General features: G+C 44.4%; 1 protein-coding gene across 1 annotated transcript; it reads right to left on the reverse strand.

Annotated features, from left to right (window-relative positions):
- Nucleotides 1-209: 209 nt before the first annotated feature.
- LOC142139868 (integrase/recombinase xerD homolog) lies at nucleotides 210-1,088 on the reverse strand. The gene has a single exon (XM_075197729.1). The coding sequence runs from the start codon at nucleotides 1,086-1,088 to the stop codon at nucleotides 210-212; it is 879 nt and encodes a 292-aa protein (XP_075053830.1).
- Nucleotides 1,089-10,399: the final 9,311 nt, after the last annotated feature.

Here is a 10,399-nt window from a genome sequence, read left to right on the forward strand (position 1 = left end):
CCAAAAGTAGAGGGGTGAATTTTGCTTCCAACATTAAAAAGACCGAGAAAAGGAAAGGTAGCGACCCAGGTGAAGGTGAAAACCCAGTGGGAAAAAGCCCTTCACGCACCCGCAAATAGCGGCGAACAGCTAACCCCTGGGTCTACGACCTGAGTAAAGAAAGATAAGAGAAGAAAGAGCTGCGTAAAAAGGAAGAAATACAACATTGGTTAGACATCAGGCCTAATATAACGCTTATAGCTATTGGACTTCCATCTACCTAAGGCCTGTATAGCTGTACTTGATGCCCCATCTGCTGCTGCAACTGTCGCTGCGCCTATCCGAAACGAGTGAGTACCAAATTCGTTCGAAGGTAAGCCCAAAAAATCCAAAGCTTTGCACATGATGGAATGGAACTGAAACCTAGTCACCGGTGAACTATCTTTATGAACTAACCAAGCTTCCACCTGCTGCGGGCGCCCTACCGCTAACTCATAACAAAGCCTTACTGGACAAATATTCCCATCCAACTGCCTTCCTAACGTTAACCAATGACCCACCCCCAACTGATCTGTTTTAGACCGAACAATCTTAATTTGAATAGAATCTGGATTAAAAATGACATTTTTTTCCAAAATGGCCGACCCTAACGTATTCCTGGACTGAGCCACCAACTCCCCTATTCTCAAAGCACCGTGAAACGCCATGGAGAATGCTGCGCTAAAAAGAGAAGCCTCAAAATCGTCTACGGTTACCTCCGGCAAAACTCTAATCAACCGAGACAACAACACTTTATCTATTGGCCGTCTGTGATCTCTGGGTACAGGATGTAATCGGGACCAACCTTTCAGGGCTTTCTTAACAAGGAATGATTTTGTAGGATCCGCAAGCCCCCGGACCTTGGCCATAAACGATATACCTGCTATCATAGATGACATGGATGCTTTACTTAATCCCTCCTGATAGCACCTTAACATAAAATATTCCATGTCTGAGCCATCACCTTTCAATCGACTGACAGAAGCAAACAAATAATTCTCCCAGCGCTTCCACGCCAACCGGTAAGCCTTCAACGTAGAGGGAGCTAAGGCAGCTTCAGCCAAAAACATTAATCCGGACCGACCATCTGCCAAATATAAGATGGACAATCTAAACCTACGGGATTAGCCCCAGGAGCCAAAGATCTGAACCGCCCCCAATCAAAGCGTGACAGCGAATCAGCAATGCAATTTTCTATCCCCGGGACATGCTTGGCACGGAAATTTATGTCATAGTCCAAGCAACGAAGAACCAGAACGCGCAGCAAATTCACCGCTGGTCTGGAGGACGCACTCTGGCGATTAATTGCCTGAACTACTCCCAAATTATCGCACCAAAACAACACATTATGCCCCTTGAGCTGAGGAGCCCACAACTCCAAGGCCACAACAATGGGAAATAACTCTAAAACAAGTAAATTTCTTATAAGATCTCCTTCCACCCACTGCTGCGGCCATGGAGATGCACACCACTCACCTTGAAAGTATGCACCAAAACCTAAGGACCCTGCTGCATCAGTGAACAATTCTAAATCCCTTGCGGAGATAGGGGGGGAGGGCCAAATTCTAACACCATTAAATCTACTAAGGAACGACATCCATACCTTCAGGTCCTGTTTGATCTCCTCCTTCAATTTAATCAACGCATGAGGCCTATTCCTACCTGCCGTAGCAAGCTGTAGCTTTCTACAAAAAATCCTCCCCATCGGAATAACCCTACATGCGAAATTAAAAAGCCCTAGCAACGCTTGAACCTGATTCAATTTAAGGAATGGGGCAGACATAGCACTAGATATCATCCCTCCCAGCTTCACGATTTTATCTGCTGGCAATCGACAGCAACCCGCCGCCGTGTCTATCTCTATCCCTAAGAAGGATAAACATGTAGTCGGACCTTCTGTCTTGTCCCGTGCTACCGGTACCCCCATGATCGTAAATAAAGCTTGTGCAGAAAACAACGTATCCGCACACAAAGAGAATTCGGCCGGGCCCACAAACAAAAAATCGTCCAGGTAGTGAGCAATACCCTAGTGTCTTGTCCCTGCTTGAACCGCCCAGTGAAGGAAAGAACTAAAAGTTTCAAAATAAGCACAAGACAGAGAACAGCCCATGGGCAGACATCTATCTATGTAATATTCTCCTTTAATTTTGAACCCCATGTATTTAAAAGAGTCAGGATGTAGGGGAAGCAATCTAAACGCCGATTCTATATCTAATTTAGCCATTAATGCGCCTGCACCAAAATGCCTAACCAACAACAGTGCCTCTTCGAATGACTGATATACTACCGAACTGATGCCTTGATCAATTGCGTCATTAACGGACCCGCCTTCTGGGTGGGAAAGGTGCTGTATTAGGCGAAATTTACCGGGGGCCTTTTTGGGAACTATACCCACTGGAGAAATAACCAAATCAATAATAGGGGGGGAGCTGAAAGGGCCAATCATGCGTCCCAGGCTAATCTCTCCCCGAATCTTTTCGTCAAGGACCTCCGGAAAAACGTAAGCCGATTTCAAATTTCTAGTGGCCCTAGCTTTAATCTTTGACCTAATCGGAAGCCGGAAGCCATTACGAAAACCCTCGCAGAGAAACGCTGCCTGTTCTGCATCTGGGTACAATTTTAACCAACGTTCTAAAACATTGTTGCAAACCGGGGAAGGGGCTTTAACCAACATTACCGTCGCTACCACGACCTCTGCCGAGACCGGGGGCACTCCTCGGACACTCTTTGGCAGAATGAGGTCCGCGGCAATATGTACAATTGTGCCTGTACCGACACGCTTCTCCCCTCCCACACGAGGAATTGTTAAATGCGAAGCATCTATTTTTTTGTAAACTGGGGAGCTCCACGTCTCCCCCCTTGCTGAAACCGCGTCCCCTGGGCTCCTGAACCAAAAACTACGCTAGCCCGATTCAGTTGCATCCATATCTCCACGTCCTTGATTCCAAGCGGCATATCCACCTGACCTTCAACCTTTTCCCTAAATAATTCGTCATACTTAAGCCACGTACCTGGACGATCATTCCGATACATCTCATTTATGAGATGCATGTACTTCCATACCTCCTCGCTCGCTTCCGGTCTTGTCTCGATATAGCAAGCAGCAAAAGCACAATAACCTTCAACCCAAGCCGTGAAAGTCTTATAGGCCTCCTCACCTATGCCCCCTTTTGCGCAAGCCGCTTCTAGCCCTTTCTTCCCTGCTTTCGTAATTTCGAACATGTTCACTAACCACCCCTTCCTAATCCTGTCTTTAATGCAAGCGCGTACACCCGCTAAAAGGGCGGTGTATTCACACTGCACCATAGGGCCTCTAGCTGAAGCAGACTTTGCTGTTGAAGACTTCCTAACCCCTTTTGACCCAGACCTACTAAAATGAGAGTTGAGTATTTTTATCAACTTACGGGGACCCTCCCCCGATGAAGAGGGAGAATCCTCGTCAGTGGAAGACATGGGAGGACTATGTGTAAGTACGTGTGGAAGTTCAACATTCGACAACTCACCACTAGCGTTCACCTCCGCTTGCTGCACGGCCCCTGCTGGTCCAGGCGGTCCCAGTGTTGACGTCTCCATGATGGCCGCCTGCTGTGATTCTGGCCCCAACACATCGCCCGATGCCACAGCTGCCGGCAACCTCACGCTCTCCGCCCCGACCAGAGCTCGTTCCTCAGCTCTATGTCTGTCACCGACCACCTGCAACTGCTGTGCGCTAGCCCCCACCATAACTTGTGAATCTGCAACAAGAGGCATGTTAGTATCTGACAAACGTTTTTGGGTCCCTGATGGCAAAGTGACCACTGCCCCTGCTGTGCTGCCCCTAAAGATCCCCTGTTCTGAACCCACAAACCCAGGAGGAGGGGGTCTACTAAATGAAGCGCCTAGGCCACGCCCAGGTCGCCCACCTTCCCCTCCAAAATGTCCCATGGGCACCGGGTAGTAATGGGTATATATGCCAGAAGGAATGGGGTAGGGAGGGGCAGCAGACACCCCAGAGTTAAACAACGAAGGACCCCCCACTGGGGGGTATGGCAGATCCCACGAGACTTGGGCGGAGATAGCTGTGCCCACCGGACCCGGGGACGGTATGGACCGAACACCGGCTTGACCCGGAAGTGAAGAAATGACCCCTGACCTGGACCCCCCCCGTGCGGGGCTGGTTGCCCGAACTAATAACCCCTGGCCAAGGAAAGGAGAACCCTTGCCCCGAGAGATAAGCCCCTAAACCGCCCCCCACCGGAGGAACAGAAACATCAGCCCCCCCAAGGCTTACTGAAGGCAGCTCCTGCGCCCCCGACAGGATAGGGCAAAGAAATATCGATCCCGCCCCCTCCCCTCAACCCCCCCAACTGGAGTACTGCTAGCGGGAAAAGATGACACCGTCCCCGGGATCAGAGGATCCCAAATAACCGGGCCCAAACCCCTATAAGGAGAAGGGGGGTTCTGAACCCCCCCACTGGCGGCACCTCCCTGAGCGGAAGGTGCAGGCATGGACTCCCACCCCCGGAATAAGGCCCCGGATGGGACATGTGTAGGGGACAGGAAAAGAGGAAGGGATCTGACCGGGGCCCCACCGAGACCACCCTCTTGTTGAAGTGCAGCTGTTTCCCCCGTTACTCTCCCCGCAGCAACAACTACGGAAGCCTCCGCTGCAGCCACGCAAACCTCTTTAACTCCCCGTGCCCGCCGCCCCCTCCCGACCCCCCCGCCCCTAGAACCAGCAGAAGGGGACAGGCTCCGTGAGCCTCTAACGGGCACACCGTTATCCACAGGCACTGAAGATCCCGCTACACGAAGAGAAGGAGATGCAGGTAAGGACACTGACTCCAGCCCCGCCTCCCGATACCTAGCCGGTGCGCTGCGCACCCGACTAGGTCTGGACATATTGAGCCAACCAAAATGCAGCCAAGGGAAAAAGGAAGCCACGCACGGAGCCCCGCGGCGGCAGAAAAAACAAAAAAAAACAGATAGTGGAAAAGAAAGGGGTTGGGAAGAATAAAGGGGGGGGGGGGAGGGGGAGAGGGAAGGAGAGGAGACGGAGGAGGGGGGGGAGAGGGAGATGGAAAAGAGAGGAAAAGAAGGGAGAAACAGAGAGAGAAAATGAAGGGAACGAATAGAAAAAGACACAGAAAACAGAAAAACAATGCAATAAAGAATAAACACAAAAACACTGAAATACGATACCAAACAGCACCAGCTCTCCAAAGCCTGACTCCTCAGCGTGAAATCCGGAACAGAGAGGGGAAAATGGAGGAGAACCTACACCTATATGAAATGAAACCACTCCCCTCCTCTGTCCCATTGGTTACAAAATAGCAGAAGCCCATTGGCTAAACACCTAATCACTCACCCACGTGATTTTAACTTCGTTTAGTCTAAAGGCCACACTTCCCTGAGATGCCCCCTCTATTGAGAGACAGTAATTTCCCAAGCGATATTCAATCCAAAATGCAGATGGTAAAAATCATAGAGGTATGTAACCTCAACTTACTTATTTCTTCAGTGCAGCGCTCTCCTCCTTGTTTCGGACGCTCCTTATGTTGGTGGTGCAGGTATTGCATTAGTGATATTGTAGTTTGCAGAAGTCTCTTACCTTCCCTAATGCTGTACAGGGGGCGGTGCTCTCAGACTCCCTTGATGTCCGTCCCGATGGTGTGCGCATGCGCAGCTCCATTCAGTTCCTTCACAGCTTCAGGCCAAAAGTTGTTTCACTCACCACGCTCGCCTCCGGCCAGCAGGCGAGCTGTACACGCAGAATGTGTAACAGCCGGTCTAATTCCACATGTGGTCAAGATGGTTTAGAGTAGAGGACAACATGTAGTGTACAGTGTACTATATATCTGGAAAGGAGCAAATAAACACCTGGACACGTTCATTTCATACTTAACAATAACCTTCATTTACACTTTACAGCTGACAAAAGTAGAGCCAAGGCCGAGTTCTTAGACCACGAAATCTATATAGAAAAGGTGAACAGAAGACAAAAACTTTATAAAGCAGGTAGATTACAATACCTTTATCCCTGCCTCCAGTGGCCATCACCAAGCCTGGCTAAGAAACATATCAATAGGCCAGTACATACACCTAAGAAGGAACTGTTCCGATTTAAATGTATTCAAAGTATTCAAGGAAGAGGCATTAAAAGACAGGTTCACTGAGACTATGAATCAGACACTGTCAACATAGCCTATGAAAACATTTTAGGAATTGAAATGGACCCTTTGTTCCAACCAAGAGAGAAACCGTCAGAACAGGATAAATTATCCATCATTACTCAATATAGCAATAAATCTAAACAGTTTATAAAAATCATTAGAAATCACTGGTCTATCTCCTTAAAGAAGAAAATCTAGCTTAAATACCATCTGAAAAAACAATATTTACCGATAAAAAAGCCCCCAAGCCTAAGAAATAAACTTTTTTCTAGCTCTTTACTCAAAGAAACCAAGACCTCAACAGAAACATGGTTGGGGGAAAAAACTAGTGGCTTCTTCTATTGCAATCGTTGCTTAGCATGTAGAACTACACACTGTGAATCGACAAAACCGATTAAAACCTTCAAATCACGGCTGACCCAGAAAGAGTATACCATCAAAGATAAGATCACATGTGTTATGATAGGAGTGGTGTACCTGCTGGGGAGCTCATGTGGACTCTAGTATGTAGCCCTTATAATATTTAGCCTAGAAATAAGGGTCTCATAACACACCAAAAAGGAACTAGGAAACACACAGCGTTTCAGAACATTTTTCAATTTACCATAACCACGACCCTACAGCTTTACAATTTATAGGCATTAAGAAGGTACCAAAAAAATGGAGAGGAGGTGATTATATTAAGAACATTTCCAGGAAGAGGCACGGTGGATATATACGACCTACACACCCTCCACCCAAAAGGTCTCAACTTGGAATTTCATTTCTACAACAAAACTAAATATACTTTTCCTGCTTCCCTCCCAATTAGGGGCTTACATTTATGAGTGATAAAAGAATGTGTAAACAAATAATACTTACTCTTCAAACTGTATAAACTGTACTTATTTACTTATTTATTCATTGCTTATGTACAGATTCTTGGATTAATTCCTCTTACCAACAATAATAATGTCACTTTGGCTTTCCATACATTGGTATTGAGTAATTTCAATATTTATTTTTGTTCTTCATTGTCATTCTTAACGTTCTTCTCTGTTTACTCAATATCCCAGTAAACACCCATAGTGCTATCACATACTTATTGCAGTTATTCTGATAGAAAATATAAAGCCATTTTGTGTACTTAATAACATAAAACCGTTCACAGACCCATACTTTACACTTCTCTCATTCAGGTTCACTATACCCATTACAAACATCAGTAAAGGGATTTAGTCCTTAATAAATACCTGCTGCAGGACCAAACACATTTTGCTTTATTTGCTTTAATTGTATCAATTTATCCTTCAAGCTTATGTAAAAAAAACGGATCCTGGATTACTATAAAGGACTATGTTTATACATAGAATCTACTACTGATTTTACTATCACACTGCCTTGAATTTAAAGAACTGTCAATCATCATTAGTAGTCTGATACGATTGGCTGACTAATCAGACCTTTTGAGTGACATAGGTGAAAAGACAAAACATCTTCCTCACTACACTATATCCCCGAAGAAGCCCACATCTAGTGGATGAAACGCGTCAGAGTGATTGCTTCAACTCAAATGAACATTTCCTGCACACTGTAGTCTACTCAAAACCATCTTGAGAACATGTGGAATTAGACCCACTGTTACACATTCAGCGCACACCTCATGTCTGCCGGCCGGAGGCGGGTGGGATAAGTGAAACAGCTTTTTGCATGGAGCCCATCCCTATCGGGACAGACATCAAGGTAGCCTGAGAGCACCGCCCCCTGTACAGCATAAGGGGAGGTAAGAGACTTCTGCAGACTACAATATCACTAACGCAATATCTGAACCACCAATATAAGGAGCGTCCGAAACAAGGAGGAGAGCGCTGCACTGAAGAAATAAGTAAGTTGAGGTTACATACCTATATGACTTTTACCTTCTGCATTTTGTTTTAAATATAGTTTGGAAAACTACTGTCACACTCTCTCTCAATAGAAGGAGCGTCTAACAAGACTTTCTACAAAGGAACTGTTTTATCATCTACCTCTAAGTATCATTGGAACTTTTGCTATTCCACACAATATACAGCCTCAACTTAGAGGGGATTTTGTTTCATTATTAATCAGTAAATGAAAGGATAGACCTACTATCGGTTTTATTAAAGTAATTCTATCGTTTTCAAATAAGCATTGCCCAAGCAATTGTATTGTGTTTCTAACGCACAAAGTGATTTATTTTAGCAGATGTAAAAAGTTAATAGTTCAATACATGATTATAATATAATACAGTACAGTACAGCCAATACCAAAAGATACATACATAACGCTGCGCTACGCTACACTGCGCTCCAACGGGCACCAGTGAACAGTAGTTCACCCTTGAATACTGTGGTCAGAGAATGACTGAAACTACTGGGAGCGCAGCTATGATTATATATACATTCAGCGTTACAGAGAGAACAATGCAGATGACGTGGCTTGCTTCTATAGGTCCAGACTTCGGGTGGGTCCAGGGTAAACAGGTCATAGGCTAGTTCAAACAACCCCCTCAAAGGCTGAGGTCAACAGTCCAGATGATTCTCCCGCCCAGAAACCAGTTACAACTAGTCTATTAGCATTTAATAGTCTGCATCATATTAAAGGTTTATTCCCTAACATCAATAACTAGAGTATGCAATGTGCGATCTCTTCGCCGAATGCACCAGACAGCTGCTGATGTAAAAGGGGGTTAATATGATATCAGACATGACACATTTCCTATAACCTGAACCTTAAATAACACTGAAGTGTACATATAATCATAATATATAAACTAATAATGAACTAAATACTATCTGCTCATAAATTACTGTGTAATGGAACCAATATGAATATGAATTATATAAATAACTAAATGTTGTAATGTGAGTGTGTACGTGCGTATTTTACCGTGCGATCGCCGTATGCCACTTGTAGCGTGGCATACTGAGTGCAATCGACCAATAAAACAATATTAACCAATATATATTCGTTCATCCAATTATACGACTTCGACAGTTTATTGATACCATTGAGACTTTACCATCCCGAGTTATAAAGAGAACTTCAGCTTTACTACTATTACATTGATCTTCACTAGACACTATCTTATAAGGCTACCACTGGCAAGCAAGCACTTCTGTTTATACATTATTATACTCCATTGCTATATGCACTACTGTGTACCGTGAATTAGAGCTTAATGTTATTTGCTCTGTCTAAATTATTTAGTATCATTCTGGCCAGGACTAGACTGTCTTTTTATATTGTTCATGATTCATCTTTGTACATATTAAAGTGTTATTATACCTACCCTGCTGATTAACATACATTATATCTACCGTGCTGATTAACATACATTATACCTACCGTGCTGATTAAGATACATTATATGCAATAATGCACCTAATTCAACTAATAACTTTATCTATGCAGATGCCGATATTCACATAGCGCCAAGGAGGTTTCCACATTTGTTTCCCCTTGCTAAGATATAGGGGGTCACCTTCACCTTTCTCCTTTAGGAAGCTAAGTTAACCATACTCTCTTTTAGAATAATAAATTGATCCTTTATTTAGAGGTATACACTATATCTAGGACTATCACTTATTCCATATACATTGCATATTTCATCTACATTTGTTCCTTGTTTAGGTATATAGCGGGTCACCTTTACCCTTCTCCTTTAGGCAGTTCTCCGCACATTACATTCATGAGGGAGCGCACTCAACTGAAATCCATATCTCCAGTCCTAATGTTTCACCTGTACCAATGCAAATTGATGTAATTAGGAAACCACTCATATTGTGGCAGCTACTGATGTCCCTTTTGAATGGTCACATGAAGTACAAGTTTTACCCAACTTAAGACTCTTTTCATCAGCACCAATTTTGATACATCCAAATTCTGAGCTACCATTTGTTGTTCATGCCTCTGGTTCTGCAGTGGGAACAATTCTTGCTCACGTATCAATGAGAAGATGTTGTGGCATCCTTGTTCCTATTTTTCTCGCCAAATGACATCAACGAAGAATAATTATGATATTGGAAACAAAGAATTACTAGCCATCAAGTTTGTTTTTTCAGAATGGAGACACATTGTTGAGGGTTCTGTCCATCCAGTGACAGTTATCACCGATCACAGAAATCTGAAATTTTTATGCACTGCTAAACAATTGTTCCCTATACAGGCCAGATGGACTTTATTCTTATCTCGCTTTAACTTCATAAAATCTTACCGACATGAATCCA

Source organism: Mixophyes fleayi, chromosome 2 (genome assembly GCF_038048845.1).
Source record: "Mixophyes fleayi isolate aMixFle1 chromosome 2, aMixFle1.hap1, whole genome shotgun sequence".
NCBI lineage: Eukaryota > Metazoa > Chordata > Amphibia > Anura > Limnodynastidae > Mixophyes > Mixophyes fleayi.